Consider the following 20,536-nt stretch of genomic DNA (forward strand, 5'->3'; position numbering starts at 1 on the left):
AATTTCTTCTGCAAAATATGATAAATTTGATTAATGTTTCTATATTTTGTGGATGATCCTAATTATATTTTTGAATTTTTTTACTATCAATTTTTAATTTTTATAAATTAATTTTTTCTAACATATTTAATAAATAAATTCAAGATTTTAAAAATAATTAAATTTTCATACGGTTTGTTTATTGATAAGTTTATTTAATATTTTTTTATATAAATTAAGTAAAATTATAACACAGTGTTCTGCATTAAACGACGGCGTTTCACTTGTTCTTCTTCTTCTTGTTGCTTCAACGTCTCATAAAGCGGAGCATTTTTAGTCTCAGGCAACCACACACTTAAGGTTCCACTCACGATGGCAAGAGCCCCAAACACGGCGAACGAAAGCGACGGGCTGAGGCGGCCGACCACCACTAATAAAGGCGACAAAGAAGCCCCCAACATTAACGATTGACGCAACATCGACACCGCAAAGTTCCTTACGTTAGTCGGAAAAAGCTCAACACAGTAAATATACGACACGTTGAACGCGATAGCAGCGGCCATGAAACCAATAGCTTCGATCGTTAATTGAGGCCAACTGCTGGTGGTGGAGGATGCGGCGGAGAAAATGATGCAAAGGAGACATGAAACGCCGGCTGAAATTGCTGATAACGATGAAAGGAGACGTCGGCTGGTGAAACTCAATAGTATGCCGCCGATGAAAACGGCGGGGATTTCCATTGCGGCGTTGATTATAACTGTTAAGTAGAGATTGAAATTGAGATTCTCGGCGTTTAGTTGGATTCCGTAATAAACGAAGCCAACCCCAAAGCCGAATAACATCATTGTTATCATCCTTTTAGCAGCCCATCTTGTTGTCCATATGTTTTCGTTTTTGCCACCTTCATTCCTTGTGCCTGTAATAATAATGAAAATAAAAATAAGACTTATATTTTCAATTGGTGAGGGTAGGATCTGAAGGGGATAATTATTAAGATACTAATGTTCCAATGCCCGAACATTTACAAGTTTAGGGTCAAACTTAAAACAAAAACAAGTTTAAACTCCAAGAATAATTGTCACCCAAAATTCAACCCCTTAGTTTGATTGTTTAACTAAACAATGTCTAATTAAATAAATCATTTGAATATAAACTAACTATACTAGCACCTGTTGTCGCTTGAGATGGAATTATGAGCTCTATATTATCAGGCAATTTTTTCCCCTTCCATCCTGCAAATCTTTGTAACACCTCAAGAGCTTCTTTGTTTTTCCCTCTAACAAGGAGCCAACGGGGAGATTCCGATACCAAAGGGACTAACAAAAAAGTATAGACCAGAGGGGGAAGGGATATGATCCTGTACAAATACCTCCATTGGGTTCTAGTAGGATATGCAATGAAAGGAAGAGACAAGAAACCCGCCGTGAAGAAAAAGAAACCGTATTGGCCAACTTGGCCTCGCCATTTACGGCCAACGACCTCCGTTGAAAGAACAAGGCAACATATCCCATTTCCAGAACGAGCAAAGCCATTTGCAAATCGAAGAAGGGAATACACCCAAATATTTGGTGAAAAAGAAGTGAGGAAAGTGGTGGTGGAGGTTAAGATGCATGCCAACAAAAGTGTTTTCTTTCTACCTAGCCATGCGTCGGCGAGGCGGCCGTAGAAAGCACAACCTATAATGGAAGTGGAAACAAAGTAATTACATGGAGATTATGTATTAGGAGTCAAATTGTATTTTGTCCCATTTATTCAAAAAATAGATAAATTAGTCCATGTACATTACATCAAAGAGTAAATTGGTCTTTTTTATCAAAAAATTATTCATTTTTATTTTTAAAAATTAGCATGACTAACAGAATAACTAGATAGGACCAATCAAATATCAAGGGTGGAATCAAGAGATAACCACTTCGCCCCCTCCATTCAAATGGCAAAATTGCATTTTAACTCCCCTATTTAAATTTATAATTCAATTTTAGCCCTCTTAACACAAAATTATTATATTTGCCCCTCCAAAATTTTATAATTTTATCTTAACCCCTAATTTTAAATTCTTTGCTTCATTGTTGATCTATATTTCAACCTAACCATTAGCTTGGGTGTTGAATACCAACCTAAATATGAAGTAGAGCAGGTAGAGAATCTTGCCGTTAGGTTATGGGAGCTTAATTAAATTTATAAAAAAAGTTGAGGGTCTTAATTAAAATTTCAATAATTTTAGAGGGCTTAATGAAAATTTACAAAAATTATGAGTAATTAAATTTTGTTAAAACTTTTGAGGGTTTAATAAGAATTTGTAAAATTTTGAAAGGCCCAATTCAAATTTTCAAAAGAATTTGAGGGTCTAAAAAATATAAAATTATATAGATAAATTGGATTTAACAGGCTAAAGAAAAAAAAGAAAAAACTCTTAAATTTTATTATCATTATTTGTAAATTGTCTATATATTCGATAAACACATATTTATAATTTCATCCACGCATGAAAGCTATAGCATGGAGGGGAAGAGTGACAGTGATAGCTGATTACCGAAAATTGAACCAATGAAGAAGAGTGAAGTGGGAATAGCAGCAAGAAACTTGCGATGGCAGATAAGATCCCACTCCGCAATAGTGGTGGCGCTATTCCCTCCGATCCACTCCCAACTACCGGCTGCCAATCCACAAACATGACCGGCCGGTTGCCCTTTGTTGCCACCACCACCACTAGCAGTGTTGTTCATGCACCAAGATGAGGATAATGATGGATCAGCACTGGTTTTGCATCTACAACCAGATGGCTGAGCATCAGTAAAGATGGTGACCAAGGTGTTTTGAGAATCAAATACCCATGCAAATGACACTAACACCACTTGCAACAGCTGGGGTAACCCAAAGGATCCCACATACCTTTCTATAATCTCATCCACATTGAGCTCCATTTTTTCTTCATTGGGAACCTCTGTTGTTGTCTCTTCTTCGTTATCCATGGCCCCCTTAATGTGGATTTTGTGTTGGGATGGCTTTGATAATGTGTTGGTTGCCCCCCCCTAATATATGATATTATTGATATGAATGGTGTGATCATCATCTTTAGTATTTTAATGTACCACTAACATGTGTAAAATTACTTGAAAAAGCCAAATTCTATTCATAATAATAAAGGAAGTTAGGTAATTTAAAAAAGTTCTATTCATAATAATAGAGGAAGTTAGGTAATTTAAGAAAGTTACATTGAAGCTAGGTACTTATATATTTTTTGGGTACTCCGATAAATTTAAATAATATTATATGTATTAATATCTTACTTAAACTCCACGAGAATTTGATTCGGCTAAAAATATGTGTAATTTTTCCATATTAAGGGCAACAAAAGTCATATATACTATTTCACGCACTTTGCATAGTGAGTGAAAGGGTGGGGAACAAGAGCAGCTGGCGGTGGGATCATGTTTACACATCATGCGCCACTAAATTGGATTCCAAAGAGACCCCAATTTATTATTTTTGGGATAAATTATATTTTAGTTTGTTTAATTTTAATTTTTGTAGCTTTCATCAAAATAATAGCTGGTTAAATTTAGTTATGTATTATGCGTATAATTATATATATAATTCGTATTTTCTAATTGAATCATTTTAAGTTCTTATGCAAAGAATAATTGTTTAATTCATTAACTTGGTCTTTAGTGAGAAAATAAAAAAGTTAATATGACATTACACATATGATAATATATTTATTGCAGTAAATTTTAAAAATAACAAAATTTAATGAAATTAATAATTATCGTTTAATGAAGACTAAAATTTTAAATTTTAAAAACGCAGAACTAAAATTAATCAAATTAAAGTATAAAAATTAGAATTTACCCTATTTTGAATAAATATATTTCTTATTGATATTGCTCATCAATAAATTATTGTAGAAATCAATGACATAATAATGCAGCATCCATTAGCAAAAGAAGAAAAGATTCAGTAGCTGAGGAACATATTAGAAAATTTTGGGTGGCAAGGCGTCCGCTCTTCTTTTTTTCATTTTACTATATTTTTACATTATGAAAATATGTTTTATCCAAGAGTTTAAGTATAAACGAGTTTAAATTTAAATGCTAACAAGTTCAAAATGAAGTATAAAATTGATAAGTGAATGTATTTAAGCTTAAGTAGTTTAATTATGTTTTCAATTAATGTTAGATCAAATTTAAGTTAAATATTGAGTACTAAATTTTGAGTCGAAATTAATTTTCATATTTCTATTATTTGTGCTCAATTTTACTCGATATCAATAATAAAAAAAGTGTGACATATGGCAAGCCCTTACTAATGTCATGTACTTTTTCAAATAAATTTAGACAAAATTAATAATTTAATGATAATTTCTTACAAAAGAAACCTTAATATGAGATTTATTAGAGTACAGCTTATCATTTCTTCATTCCTATTATAAAGACATGATCAATGGATTTTAATTTTAAAACCCAATTACTCACACAAATTTCATGGGACACAACAAATCATAATAATAATAATAAAATAAGTGAGATTATATCCCATCTTTAATAAAATTTATGAATATAATTTCATTTATTAATAACATATAATTAATAGATTTTTTACATAAATTTGGTCCTGATTTAATGAGTTTAACTTGTAACATTTACATCTTTTGTCAACTTAATCTTGATAAATATATTTAACCTATAACATTTGTGCATTTTTTAAATTAGGACCAAATTGATAAAATATGTAAATTTTGATGGCTAAATTTATTATTATACCTATAAAAGTTATGTACAATTAACAGTAATATCATTGTACAGCCCAAATTTAGCCCCCAATACCTCAAGCCCAAAACCTATAGCCCAATATTCAAAAACCCTAGCCCAACACTCAATAGCAAAAAACAACAAACCCTAACCCTAGGTGCGCCGCACCTAGGGCCTGTTGGTCAACCACCCCGCCGCTTTAGCAGCCACCAACTCCTGCCACCGCCACCTGCTCTCTGCCACCGTCGTCGTCCACTTGCCTGCAGAGACATGACAAGAATAGATTTAAATATTGTAAAAAAAAGGCTATAAAGGCATATCAAACACTGTAAAAAGGGGGGATTTTTGGAATGAAAAAAAGAACAAAAATATCAATAAAAAAGATCCTGAAGGTTTACTTCTACCATTTATTTTTATTTTTATTTTATTCTACTTTTTATATAGTTTATACATACGAAAATTAAACAAAATAAAAAAAGGAGAAAGAGAAGAGGTTTTACCTATTTCCGGCGTTGGTGGAACACGAAGGGTTCCCTAGTTTTTTCTTTCTTTCTTTTCTTCGTTCTTCGAATTTTGGGGATCCTTAGGGCCATTTTAACCCCAAATCTTGGCTCTACTCGAAAAGATGAACAAAAGGGAGGAGTTTGGTTTTTCCGGCCACCGCAGACGACGGCGCCGTCGTTAGTGACTGGCCGAATCCCTGACCGATTTCTGGGGAGAGGAGAGAGGGCTTGAGAGAGTTTTTTAGAGTTTTTTTTAAATGAATGGTGAAGAATGAAATTTAAAAAAAAATTAACTCAAATAAAGTCTTGAAACGGCGTCGTTTTGGGCTTGGGCACCAATAGCCAAAACGACGCCGTTTTGCTTCAAGACCCTGATCGACCCGCACAGAGAGGATCCGTGTGTTTTGATAATTGGGTTACTTACCCATTTGGTCCTTACGCCTTTTTGGGGTGTTTTAATCTAGTCCTATATGTATTTTTTATATTTTATAAAATTTGCCCTAAAATTTTTTAATATTTTCAATTTAGTGCCGCTAAATTTTTTTAATATTTTCAATTTAGTCCCGCGTCCTCTGAAGGGACACGTGTCCCAATAATGGGGATATTTTCTTATTTATCCCTTGAGCACTTTCGCGCCTTATATTTTAGTCCTTCTTGTGCTTTTTCATTTCTAATTTCGTCTTTAAAATCTTGTTTATTTTCAATTTAATCCTCAACTTGCTATTTTAGTTATTTTCCTGTTAAATTAATTACTTTTAGCATTATTAATATTGTTATATTGCATTATTATTATATCATTAGCATTGTATCATTATTATTTATTATATTCCTATATTCACTTATTTAAATTTGAAATACATTTATCCTATTGTATATTGATTATTATTATTTGCTTATACATATTCTTTTATTTCAAACTTTATCATATATATATACATACATATACCTTTTATATTTGATAATCTCAAAATGTATATGTACGTACATATGTTTTTTTATATATTTTAAAATATATATGCATACATTTTTTAAATACATGTACGCACATAAATTTTATTTATTTATTTATATATATATACATACTTATATATTATTTATGCTTTTCAAGGCCAAATTTGTAAAAAAATATAATGTGAAAATAATTACAAATTTAGGGACAAACTTGAAAAAAAAGTTCAAACTCCAACCCATGGTTTAACCCTTAGTTTAATTGTTTAACTAAGCAATGTCTAATTAAATAAATCATTTGAATATAAACTATACTAGCACCTGTTGTCGCTTGAGATGGAATTATGAGCACTATGTTATCAGGCATTTTTTTCCCATTCCATCTTGCAAATTTTTGTAACACCTCGAGAGCTTCTTTGTTTTTCCCTCGAACAAGGAGCCAACGGGGAGATTCTAATACCAAAGGGACTAACAAAAAAACATAGACTAGAGGGGGAAGGGATATGATCCTATAAAAATACCTCAAATAGGTTCTAGTATGATATGCAATGAAAGGGAGAGACAAGAAACCCACTGTGAAGAAAAAGAAACTGTATTGGCCAACTTGGCCTTGCCATTTACGGCCAACGACCTCTGTTGAAAGAACAAGGCAACATATCTCATTTCTAGAATGAGCAAAGCCATTTGCAAATCGGAGAAGGCAATACGCCCAAATGTTTGGTGCAAGAGAAGTGAGGAAAGTGGTGGTGGAGGTTAAGATGCATGCCAACAAAAGTGTTTTCTTTCTAACTAGCCAAACGTCGGTGAGGCGGCCGTAGAAAGCACAACCTATAATGGCAGTGGAAACAAAGATCATTAACCACAGATATAACACCTCCAAGTTGTGAGTAATAGTATCATGGAGGACTTGTTTTAGGAGTTAAATTGCATGTTATCCTTTTTTACTCAAAAAATGGACAAATTAATCCATATACGTTACATCAAATGGCAGCGGGTAATTTTTGTTTAAAAATCATCCATTTTTATTGCTAAAAATTGACATGATTAACAGAATAATCAGATAGTTACACGTAGCGTGCCGCATGTACTTCATTATGGCGTACATGGACCAATTTTTAACAATAAAAATGGATGAAATTTTAACAAAAAGGATCAATTTGCTCTTTGATTTGACTTATAAGGACTAATTTACTCATTTTCTGAGTACAAAGAACAAAATGCAATTTATCTCTTAATATAAGGGCTTCTATATTACTTTTACCTTATACAAATTGATATAAAATAAATAAGGTTGGTTCTATTAGACATCCTCAAATTATGACACAGATTTTAAATTAGCTAGCGCCAATCAAATTAATACCAGGGTTGGAATCAAGAGATAACGCCTTGGCCCCTCAGTTCAAATGGCAAAACTGTATTTTAGCTCCATCTTTAAATTTATAATTCAATTTAAGCCCTCATAACACAAAATTAATATCTTTGTCTCTTCAAAAATTTATAGTTTTATCTCAATCCCCTAATCCAAAATTCTTTGCTTCGTTCTTTTTGGTCTTTATGTCAACCTAACCATTAGTTTGGGTGTGGAATGCCAACCCAAATATGAAATAGAGGATCTTGCCATTAAGTTATGGGGGCTCAATTAAATTTATAAAAAATTTGAGGGTCTTAATTAAAATTTCTAAAATTTTAGAGGGCTTAATGGGAATTTTCAAAAAATTTAACAGTAATTAAAACTTTTTGAAACTTTCGGGGGTTTAATAAGAATTTATGAAAAAAATTAGAGAGGCCCAATTCAAATTTTCAAAAGAACTTGAGGGGCATAACAAAAATTTCTAAAATTGTATATAGATAAATTGGATTTAACATGCTAAAAACAGTAACTCTTAAATTTTATTATCATACGCACATCATTTATAAATTATCTATAATTGAAACCTATAGCATGGAGGGGAAGAGTGACACGGATAGTTGATTACCGATTATTGAACCAATGATGAAGAGTGAAGTGGGAATAGCAGCAAGAAACTTGCGGTGGCAGATAAGATACCACTCCGCAATAGTGGAGGCGCTATTCCCTCCGATCCACTCCCAACTACCGGCTGCCAATCCACAAACATGACCGGCCGATTGCCTTTTGTTGCTACCACCACTACTTGCAGTGTTGTTCATGCACCAAGATGAGGATAATGATGGATCGACACTGGTTTTGCATCTCCAACCAGATGGCTGAGCATCAGTAAAGATGGTTACCAAGGTGTTTTGAGAATCAAATACCCATGCAAATGACACTAACATCACTTGCAACAGCTGGGGTAACCCAAAGGATCCGACATACCTTTCAATAACCTCATCCACGTTGAGCTCCATATTTTCTTCACGAGGAACCTCTTTTGTTGCCTCTTCTTTTCCCTTATTGCGGATTTTCTGTTGGGATGGTTTTGATATCCATGACATTCTTTTAATTATTAAAGGTAGAGATGGGAAATGAATGGTGTGATCATCATCTTTAGTATTTTAATGTACCACTAATTGTGTAAAATTACTTGAAAGCCAAATTCTGTTCATAATAATAAAGGGATAATATAATTTTTGGCTGTTGAATTTGGCAATTAAGTTTATATTTGTATTTATATTTTTTTGGGTCTATTTTGACACTTGAACTAGACAATTAGGTCTATTTTGATCCCAAAACTTGAAAAATATAAAAGTTTAATAATGTGACGCTTTGAGATCATGCCATATCATCACTTGAAATCTAAAATTTTATATAAATTTTCAAGTGATGATCTAGTACAATCTTAGAGTCGCATCTAGTTAGGGGTGTTCAAACGGTTAATCGAACCGAACTAGTATTAACCGAATTAATTGAACTTTTTAATTCTTTAAATGTTAATCGAACTGAAATTTATATGGTTTTTTTTTGTTAAAACAAGTATAAAACATATAAAAAATGATAATGTTCATTTGACCGAATTAACCGAATTAGTAATGGCCTAATACATATAATATATAATATTATTTATTAAGTTAGATTAATTACCCGATTTCAAATTGAATTAACCGTTAATCGAAATTCTAAAAACCTTTAACCAACCTCCGATGAAACTAGATCGTTTAATTGACTGATTAATCAAATTAGATTGGTTTAATTGGTTAATTCGGTTTTAACCGAAGTTTGAACACCCCTACAACCAATGTTTTAATAACTAGATCAATGGCTGAACAAGTCAGAACATTAATTCCTAACTTAACTAGTTCGATCGGTTCGATCGCCAAACCAAAAATAATTAAATAATTAACGAAAAATTCATAAAAATCTAAAAAAATAAAAAAAAATTAAACTAGTTCAACCTGTTCACCTATAGGTTTTTGTCCCAATTTTCTAATTTTGCCAATTTCAAGCAGCTTCAAAGTCAATCGATTTTAACCATTTGTTTAATAAGTTATATCAATCAGTTCTCTGTCCATCTGATTCGGTCTTGTTCCTGTAACATCGGTCACATAATCAAATATTGATAGAATCCAAGTTTAGGGACCAAAATGAATTACCAAGTTTAAAAACTAAAGTAGACAAAAAAAGTTAGGGGCCAAAAATTATATTATACCTTTAAGAAAAAACAAGACAATTGTATTGACTTGTATAGAGTGATGATTAAAACTCTTATGAGACACCATTTAACACATGTTGAAATCATGTGATGCCCACCTTCTACTCCCAATATTAGTAGCTTACTATCACTTTCTCGAGTTGTGGTTAATATTTCTGTCATAACATAAGTTCAAATTGTCATATTTTTCAAGAAATCCTACGCTCCTTTTTCCCTCCGTAAAAGAAAGTAAACATTTAAGGGGAGACATTATACAATTAGTTGTTGATATGCATATTTAACTTAAATTATAATTTTAGTCCATTTACTTGACTTTTTGTGAGTAATATATGAAAATGACAAGTGATATGATATTACATATGTGATAACATGTTTGTTGTATCGGATTTTAGAACATAGCTGAATTTAATAATTATCGTTCGATAAGAACTGAAATTTTAAAAATTAAAAAAAATACAGGACTAAAATTGATCAAATTAAAGTACAAAGATTAAATCCACTACTTTAGTAAAATAGCGAGACTAGAATTGAACCTATTTTTAAAACCTACATTTCTTATTAATATTGTTCATCAATAAATTATTATATAAATGAGCATCCATCAGCAAAAAAGGAAAATATTCGATAGCTGAGGAGAATAATAGAAAAATTTTGGTGGAAAATACTCCATCTAGATTGGTATTTGATACCACAATCCACTTCCGCTCTTTTTTTTCTATTTAATTTCTTAATATTCTGTGAAGTTCACACTACAATCTTATTGAGTATGAAAATATATTTGTACTCAATACCAAGGAGTTTAAGTTTGAATATGAACAAGTTTAAATTTCAGTAGAAAAATTGATAAACGACTTTAAGTTTGAATATGAACAAGTTTAAATTTCAGTAGAAAAATTGATAAACGACTTTATTTGAGTCTAAGCAACTTAATTATGTCTCCAGTTGAACTCAATCTTAAAGACTGATGTTCGATCAAGCTTGAATCAAACATCTAATCCTAAATTTTGAGTCGAATTAAATCATAATATTTCTATTATTCATACTTAACTTGGCTCAATTCCAAAACGATATCAACATATGGCACACTTTTACTAATCTCATGTACTTTTTAGATAAATTTAAACAAAATTAATAATTTAGTCATCAATTCTTTAAAGAAAAACTTTAAAACCTTAATATAGATTTAGAATTAAGTTTAGGAATTAATTTATTAATAAAGCCTGCCTTTCTTTTGGCAGATAATTCCTACATTCATTCTACAAAGCCATGGATTTTAATTCTCTTTTAACATAATATTTGGTACTGAACTTGACACTTTTTTTAATTTAGTATCTAAATCTTTTTTAACTCAATTTAGTACCTAAATTTATTAAATGTTATACAAATATATAACTATATGTATATCATGTTTTAATAAAATTTACGAATACAATTTTATTTATTAAAAAGTACTTTTATTAATAAAATATAATTGATAGATTTTTACACAAATTTTAATTGTTTCATTGAAATAATATATTAATTATATTTTATTAAGAATAAAATTAATTTCACTAAAATTTGACTAACACTGTTATAAATAGAAAATTATTATAAAAAGTAAAAATAAAATATATGGTAAACTTATTTGTTATAAAGGATGGTTGTTATATAAATTATATAAATTGAAGAGATTACATGTCAAATGTAGGATCGTAAATGAACAGAGTGTTTCATAAACCGCTCAATTTTTGTTTATTTATCAAGTTAAATGAACGAATATGAACAATTGAACATGAACAAAGTTTGTTCAATTCATTTATATTAACGAACAAGCTTATTTATGTCCGTTTAAATCTTATTTAATAAATCATTTAAAGCTTGTTTAAAACTCGTGTTTGATTTTAAAATTAATAATATTATTATTGATTAATGTATGTTTATTTTATTTATGAACATTATTCACGAACATATTCGTTTAATGTTTACAAATATGTCCACTAAAAAAAAAGTTGTAAACCATTAGAAATTGTACGAACACCAATTAGAACAATGATAAAATTTTATTTTATCCCCGAACATTTATAATTTACTTCAAACCCGTACAAATTTCTAAATTTACCCAACAAACATATATGATTTTAAATAAACAAAATGAATGGAATGGTCCCAAAATGGGAGAAAATGGATCCCCATTTCAGAGAAAACTGGAGGTTCAAGGAGGAGTCCCCCCACTTTGGGGTTTAGGACTTCCTTTTATTACACTGGGTCGAACTCCGGTCCCATTTTTTTTATTTTATTATAATTATATAACAGAAAGGTAGTTAATTTTTTATTGTTAGCATATTTCTATGCTCTAAAACTAGACCACGGTGGGCTGTCTTAAACGGCGACGTTTCTCTTCTTCTTCTTCTTCTTGTTGCTTTAAGGTTTCATAAAGAGGAGCATTCCTCGTCTCCGGCAACCATACACTTAATGTTCCACTTACAATAGAAAGAGCCCCAAACACAATAAATGAAATTGACGGGCTAAGACGGCCGACCGCCACCAATGAAGGTGACAAAGAAGCCCCCAACATCAACGATGCACGCGACATCGACACCGCAAAGTTCCTTACATTGGTAGGAAAAAGCTCGACGCAGTAAATGTTCAACACGTCGAACGTGATAGAACTAGCCATAAAACCAATAGCTTCGATCGTCAATTTAGGCCAATTGCTACTACTAGTGTTTTTCGACGATGCAGTGGTGAAAATGATGCAAAGGATACACAAAACACCGGCTGAAATGGCTGATAATGATGAAAGTAGACGTCGATTGGTGAAGCTCAATAGTATGCCGCCGATGACAATGGCGGGGATCTCCATTAAAGCATTGATTATAACTGTTAAGTAGAGATTGAAGTTGAGATTCTCGGTGTTTAATTGGATTCCGAAATAGACGAAGCCAACCCCAAAGCCGAATAACATTACTATAATCATTCTCTTAGCAGCCCATCTTGTTGTCCATATGTTTTCGTTTTCGTCACCTATTGTATCTTTGTCACCTTCACTCCCTGTAAAAGTTATAGTTAGCTAAAATACAGCTAACCTTCGTTCTATTTTGTATTTTTTTTTGGATAAAAGTATCGGGCACCTTCACTTACCGCGATATGTTAGAATGAGGTATACATGGCACATTAAGTGTAATTGTTTGGTTATTTTGTCAACCACGTCAGTTTTTAAATAGTAGAAATAGATAAAAATTTTAATATAAAGGACTAATTTGCTCTTTTATCTAATGTACAAGAAACTAATTTACTTGTTTTTTCAGTAAAGGAGTAAAATGCAATTTGACTTTTAATTACAAGGACTTCTATGGTACTTTTACCTATTTTTCTATTTTAATTGTTTATTTATATAAAGTATATGTTACTTTTTATTCTTTATTCTTTATTTTAAACTTTTGGATAAACTATATTGGTAATTACCTAACTTTTAGTAAATTTCATTTTAGTCACTCAACTACGAAAAGTTATTACTCAACAATTCAAAATTTTTTATCACCAATTTAATCTTAAAGTGAAAATCTTATAAACTGATGAAGAGTGAACCGGAATGATTAAGTTATATTAGCCCTTAATTTCCTAAGTGTTTTTATTATTTGTATATAAAAGGTTTACGGTAAACTACATGGGTGTTCATCTAACTATCAGTATGTTTTTTTTTGGCATAATGACTTATTTAACTCTTCAACTTTACAAAAATATCATTTTAACCCTCCATTTAATTTTTCGTCTGTTATCTTTTGAACTTGCATTATTTGTCCAATCACCCCAAAATGGAAAAGTTAACGTCTATTAACTTTGCTGACGTGTATGCCATGTGTATGCCACATCAGCAATTAATTAATTTTTTAAATATTTTAAAAACACTTTTTAATATTTTTATACTTTTTAAATAATGTTAATATTTTTTTAATTTTTAAATATTAAAAAATAATTAATTGTTGATGTGGCATCCATGTGGGAATCCATGTATATGTTAAATCAACAATGTTAACAGATGCTAACTTTTCCATCTATTTTTGGGTGATTTGACAAACAATACAAGCTTAAAGGCTAAAAGAGGTGAAAATTAAATGAAGGGCTAAAATGAATTTTTTTTGTAAAATTGAAGGGCCAAATAAGTCATTATGCCTTTTTTTTATCACCCAACTATTCAATTTTTTTCTAGACTTTAAATGGTTGACTAAAAAAGGACATATATATCAAATTTTGAAATTGATATAATATCAACTTTAACTCCCAAACATTTATACATTGTGTCAATTTAGTCTTAATTCTAAATAAAATTAACAATACTAATTAAATGTATTAGAACCTGTTGTTGTTGCTTGAGATGGAATGATGAGCTCTATATTGTCAGGCAATTTCTTCCTATTCCATCTGGCAAGTTTTCTTAACACCTCAAGAGCTTCTTTGTTTCTCCCTCGAACAAGTAGCCAACGTGGTGATTCTACTACCAAAGGGACTAACAAAAATATATATACAAGAGGGGGAAGGGATATGATCCTATATAAATACCTCCAATGGGTTCTAATAGGATATGCAATGAAAGGGAGAGACAATAACCCTGCCGTGTAGAAAAAGAAACCGTATTGGCCAACTTGGCCTCGCCATTTATTGCCAACCACTTCCATCGAGAGGACGATGGAACATATCCCATTTCCAGAACGGGCAAAGCCATTTGCGAACCGGAGAAATGAATATATCCAAACATTTGGTGAAAGGGAGGCGAAGAAAGTGGTGATGGAGGTTAAGATACATGCCAGCAACAATGTATTCTTTCTACCTAACCACCCGTCTGCGAGGCGACCATAAAAAGTGCAACCTATAATGCAAATGGATGTTAATAGTTTGCAATGTCACGTTGTTAACAAATATAAAATATAAAGAATTTAGATAGATAATTCTTTATAAATTAAGTAGATAATTTTATCTATTAGTAAGGTCAAATCTGAATGGTGCAAATAATTTTTATATATCACTATTTTCTTATTTTTTGAAATAACTATAACAATTATTATTTTCATTTACATCTGAATAAATTTATTTAAATAAACATAATTTTCAAAAAGGCTCAGTAACGAAAAATATATAATTTTTCTAAAAATTACTATGTTACGGAAAACGTAACTTGTGTCACAAGTTATGTACTAAGTGACACTTTCTTTGATAAAAAAACATAATGTGCCTATATATAAAACTCAAAAATATATAATTTTGTTTTGTTATTTTAAAATATGTTATATTTTAGAAACAGAATTAAAACCTTAAAATAGAAAATCACGTCGCTTAAGATCTATATCTTATTTTCCTCGATTTTCCTTTCGTGCATCACAAGTTTCTAAGAAGATCATTAACTAAAGATATAACAACTTCAAGTGATGGGTCATCGCAAATTAGCTAATTGAACTTTTGTTATACAAGTTCATATCAAATAAATGGGTTAATTATATTAGACATCCTCAAAATTTAAATTAATCTTTAAAACATTTAGTATCTTCTCAATCAAGTATCAAGGATGGAATATTATCTCAATCCCTTAGTCCTATAGATAAAACTGCATTTTAGCCTCTCTTCAAATTTATAATTTAATTTAAATCCTTCAGTATTTTATAATATTATCTCGATCCCGTAACCCAAATTTTTTCACTTTGTTCTTATAAGTTTTTCTATCAACCTAACCATTAGTTTAGGTGTTAAATGCCAACTCTAAGTTTTGGGGAGCCTAATTAAATTTTTTTTAAAAAATTGAGGTTTTAATTAAAACTTTCCAAAATTTTACAGGGCTTAATAAGATTTTTTGTAATTTTTGAGAGGCCTAACGAGAATTTCTAAAAACTATGGGGCCTAATTGAAGTTTTCTAAATTTTTTCAAAGTTTTGTGAGCCAAGGCCCCCGACCTTAACTACGTTTCGATCTTTCTAAAATGTTTGGATCATATTATGAAATACATTTATACCAACAAAACAATGCGTTCAATAAATACATATTTATAATTTGATTCACATATCTTAAATATACCATTTACCTAAGTAAATATGAATGATGGAAAGATTTGAATTAAGAGTTAAAACTTTATATCGAATATTTTTTCTTTAGAGTAAGAGTTAAAATCATTGTTTTTAGAATTGGATCTAATTGACCAGTTGAATTGAAAATCGATTAAGATATTGATTCGGGAGAAGAGATTGAATAAGTTGAATTAGGTTAAAAAATTGATTGGTTGAATATTTTTGTTTTTAATGGAAGGAAGAGTTGATTACCAAAAATTGAACCAATGAAGAAGAGTGAAGTGGGAATAGCAGCAAGAAACTTGCGGTGGCATATAAGATCCCACTCCGCAATAGTGGTGGCGCTATTCCCACCGGTCCACTCCCAACTACCGGCTGCCAATCGACAAACATGACCAGCCAATTGCCCTTCGTTGCCACCGCCACCAGCAGTGTCGTTCATGCACCAAGACGGGGATAATGATGCATTAATAGCACTGGTTTTACATCTCCAACCAGATGGCTGAGCATCAGTAAAGATGGTGACTAAAGTGTTTTGAGAATCAAACACCCATGAAAATGACACTAACACCACTTGCAGCATCTGGGACAACCCAAAGGATCCCACGTACTTTTCTATAACCTCATCCACACTCAGCTTCATCTTCTCTTCTGCAACTGCCGCTGTTGCTGCATCGTCATCTCCTTTTTCATGGGAAATCTCTTTTGTTTCCTCTTCTTTTTTGATCTCCATGTTCACCATCCTTTGTGTTGGATATTGCATGGCTTTTGACAATGTGTTTCTCGTCTCTTAATATATCATGACATTATTGAAATCAATGCCACAAGAGAGAGGGAATGAATAGTAAGATCATCATTTATGGTGTTTTAATGTACCATTAAATGAGAAATGTTAGTTAAAACCAAATTAGATAACTAAAAAGAAGTTTGATTAATTATCGATGCATGTACCATCGGTGAATAATAATATAAGAATTTATTATTAAATAAAATAGTGGAGGGCTTATAAATAAGTATTAATAACTTTATTTAAACATAATTAAATAATAATTAATTATAAATAAACGCTCAAAACTCGAGATATTAAACCCTAATTCTGAGAGTTATTAATATTTATTTATAATAGTTACAATTAATGTTTAATTATTTTAAATAAAATTATTAGTTATTTACAAGTCCCGCATTTTTTTAAATTTAATGATGATGTGTCATGTTATTATTCTTTGATGGTGAATGAGACTTATGTCATGCATTGGGGATGCATCAAATATTATTCCTTAAAAAACACAATTGGGTTTGTATTTACCTTATTATCACTACATTAAAAACTTAAAATTAATACCAACAAGTGTCAATTATAATAATAAGACATATTTTATTTTCACAGAAAACTCAAGTATGAACCCGTGAGGTTATATTGTTGGGATTAACAACCATAAATGTCGAAGAAATTAATCTTCATGATGAACAATAAAATAAACATAAGGATCTCTTGATCATACAAAAAATAAAAATTAAAACTTTTAAGAGTGTGGAGTTAATCAATTAACTATTAGTAGCGTATGAATTTAAGCCCAATTATGAATAAATCCTATCAGGATGAACCACTACAAATACAGAATTGAGTAAATTAATTAAAGTCAACCTAAGTTATCAACAATAAAACTTGAATCTGCGTGCTCAACATCTCAAGTCCTTACATCTTTATTGTCATAACCAACACCTGATCTAAATGTAATCAGTCCTTATATTCCTATTAAATATTAATTTTGGTGCATGTACATTTATTTTCTTATTTTCAATTTTCAAGCTGTTAATTTTTTTTAATTTTGTTGGTATAACCTTTTGAAATTGAAAAACAACCCTCACTTGGTAGCCATATAATTAAAATACAAACATTGCAATAAATTTAAAATTAACGGCCTTAATCAATCTTAAATCGAAAAAGTATAAGTAAATTCTTTCAAATAAAAGTAGAAAGACTATATTTCAAAACATAAAAAATATATTTATTTAGTATTTTTTTTATAATTTATATTCAAAATTCGTGTTTATCCTCCGTAACAATACATGTATAGAAATATATATATCCGCCTAACATTTGGTAGTAACTTTTAAAAAATAGGTCATTAATTACACATTGATATCCTACTAAACACGACACAAAGTTGGTCAAATTGGAGGTACACTCTGGGCATTTATTTGTGTTGCTCTCCCAAATGGTAACTTATAAGTTATATTGAATTATGGGGCAGCCTTAATGAGTTAGTAATATGGAAAAGTTTGATGACATTTTATTATTAAATAAAATAAAAAGATATAGTAACTTCATTTAAATATAATTAATTATATAATAATATTAAAATTCTAGAATTATTATTTATTTACAAGTTTTCATATTTTTTGTTTAACTTGATGATGATGTATCATATTATTATTTACTAATGGTACATGAGACGGTGTATCAAATATTATTCTTTTTATGGTGTTAATAGGTATTTCTTTTCGAAAAATAATTTCATTTGATATGAAAAATTCTTATGATCAAAAGAAAGGAGCATTAAAGCTCCAATACATTGAAATTGAAACCAAAGAATTACATATCAGAAACTAATGTGAACCATACAAAGAAAACCATCTACCACGACCCTATCACTTCGCAAGCAACATCGGAAAGAAAAACAAATGTTTCTGATACAAACCTTATCATTGGTTGTCTACCACAAAACCTTTGGATCTGAATGTAACAACCATCTCTTTCATAGACAAACTTGTGGATTAAAGCTAACCAAGCAATATCCATCGGCCTTGAGAAAACCTTTTTGCTATAATTTCATTATCATGTTGTTAATGCTTGAGTATTGTATAACATTTATTTTATACTTAATTTTACTACTATTTTAGAGGTATTTGCTTGTTAAGTTGTACTTATATTAGTGTTATTTAAGTATAAAAAATTTTCAATTTGTTGGAAAATATTTATTTTAATACTTTTAGTGTATTTGGTGTATTATATTTTTAATATTTTTATATAAAAAATAAAATTAAAAAATCAATACAGGTTGGGTTCGGATTTTAGCATTTTCATCCGGGGCAAGCTTGGACAAAAAATTAGACATATTTTTTAGGTTGGGCCCGAACCTAGCAATCGTGCCTAAAATTTTGTTAAGACCCGACTCGACCCATGAACAACTCTAATAACTACATGCCTTTCGATCTTTGGCAACCGGAAAGAAGATTCAAAATTTTAAATATAATCATAAAAAAACTAAAAATAATTAAAATATTAAAATATTCTACCAATGAAGAAAATATTAAAGAATGAAAACATACCAAAATTTTAATGTAATGAAACGTAAACCATTTAATAGGGGATTTAAAATCTAAGTTGGGCAGCAATTAAAGACTAATTCACTATCATTATGGCTAAGCACTGCCCTGTACCTCTAAGTAAATTGATGACCCCTATGGGCAATGGGTGGGGTTTTAATTGGGCAAATGCAACCTATTCTCGACCACACTATTATATATATAAAGTTGGTTCTAATTTAGAAGAGTAGTTAAAGTTTATGTATTAATAAAAAAAGACGTTTATATAATATAACTATATAGGTGAGGAAACTAACATTAATGAAAAAGGTTTTCGGGTCATTTAGAAGAATATATATATTGTGTCAAAATTATAATTTATAAAAAATTTAAATGATTAAATATTATAATGTCGTAGTTTTAAATCTCGTTATGTTTGTACTTCTGAATTTTATATAAAGACATAAAAGATAAAAATATCTTAAATAATATTATTATTTTGTAAAAAAAATTAAGTTTTTAGTTATTTTGAGACTCAATTGATAAGTGAGACCAACATTACCATACTCTTAAACAATAATATACTAAATTATAATACATCCACGACGTAAGTGAAAAAAGCAATAATATACTTATATTTTCTATATTTAAAATTAATTATATAAAACCGTAACTTGTACAAAAATACAGTATGAAACAAATTTATAAATATATATAAATCAAATCTCATGATTTTTATTTTGTGTATCTAATATTTTAGATTTATCAAAATATAAAATCCTTAAAATAATACTTACTATTTTCAAACTTTTAATAATTTTATAATTTAATTGAGACCAATTGATGTGAAATACTTAAATTTTAATAATAATGTATATATTTCTCGGCACGATGACCGTAAAGCTGAAGATCATGTTTATATATAGATATATAATTTATAAACAATAATTTAAATTCAAAATAAATCTAAAAATTAAACTTCAACTCCAAAAGTCCAATGGTTTAACTTTGACATTTTAATTAAAGATTTTTTAACGCAAATCTTCTATAAATATACCTTTTCTCTATAAATATTGCTTTTTTTTTGTTAAGTTTTAAGTATTTTAAATATATTTTTAAATAATTTAAACTTCAAATAAATCTAAATAAAATTAGATTAAACTCAATCAAACCTCTTAATTTCTTATATAAATATTATAGGCATAAAAATAAATTTAACCCATGAAATTTACTCATTTTACCACTTTTGTTTCTAATATGTTTTTAGGATCACTTTAGCTTGCAACCTTCAAATTTTAGTCAAATCATTTTGTTTTGGATGAAAAGCGGCTAAACTACTCAAATTTTAATACCATTGACACAACAGCTCGCGTGGAAGTTTACGTGGATAGTTTTTCTAAAAG

At 29.9% G+C, this 20,536-nt stretch overlaps 2 protein-coding genes across 5 annotated transcripts; both read right to left on the reverse strand.

The window, feature by feature from the left end:
* Window positions 1-154: 154 nt before the first annotated feature.
* LOC105765698 (organic cation/carnitine transporter 1) lies at window positions 155-8,582 on the reverse strand. 4 transcript variants are annotated; one of them, XM_052624914.1, is made up of 4 exons: window positions 8,517-8,582; window positions 8,158-8,407; window positions 6,503-7,009; window positions 155-895 (listed from the first exon to the last, which is right to left on the reverse strand). In XM_052624914.1, the coding sequence occupies exons 2-4, from the start codon at window positions 8,348-8,350 to the stop codon at window positions 225-227; spliced, it is 1,371 nt and encodes a 456-aa protein (XP_052480874.1). In that variant the 5' UTR covers window positions 8,351-8,407; window positions 8,517-8,582; the 3' UTR covers window positions 155-224. The 4 variants fall into 4 exon arrangements, with proteins under 4 accessions (XP_052480874.1, XP_052480873.1, XP_052480872.1 ...); XM_052624913.1 differs by lacking the exons at window positions 6,503-7,009; window positions 8,158-8,407; window positions 8,517-8,582 and adding exons at window positions 1,149-1,655; window positions 2,513-2,748; window positions 2,872-3,002; XM_052624912.1 differs by having other exon boundaries at window positions 8,158-8,563.
* Window positions 8,583-11,812: 3,230 nt separating this feature from the next.
* Window positions 11,813-16,646, reverse strand: LOC105765697 (organic cation/carnitine transporter 1). Its single transcript, XM_012584900.2, has 3 exons — window positions 16,077-16,646; window positions 14,129-14,638; window positions 11,813-12,822 (listed from the first exon to the last, which is right to left on the reverse strand). Exons 1-3 carry the CDS (start codon window positions 16,585-16,587, stop codon window positions 12,131-12,133), a joined length of 1,713 nt encoding a protein of 570 aa, XP_012440354.2. The 5' UTR covers window positions 16,588-16,646; the 3' UTR covers window positions 11,813-12,130.
* Between the last annotated feature and the right edge of the window lie 3,890 nt (window positions 16,647-20,536).

The sequence above is a fragment of the Gossypium raimondii genome, chromosome 12, assembly GCF_025698545.1.
Source record: "Gossypium raimondii isolate GPD5lz chromosome 12, ASM2569854v1, whole genome shotgun sequence".
Classification (NCBI taxonomy): domain Eukaryota; kingdom Viridiplantae; phylum Streptophyta; class Magnoliopsida; order Malvales; family Malvaceae; genus Gossypium; species Gossypium raimondii.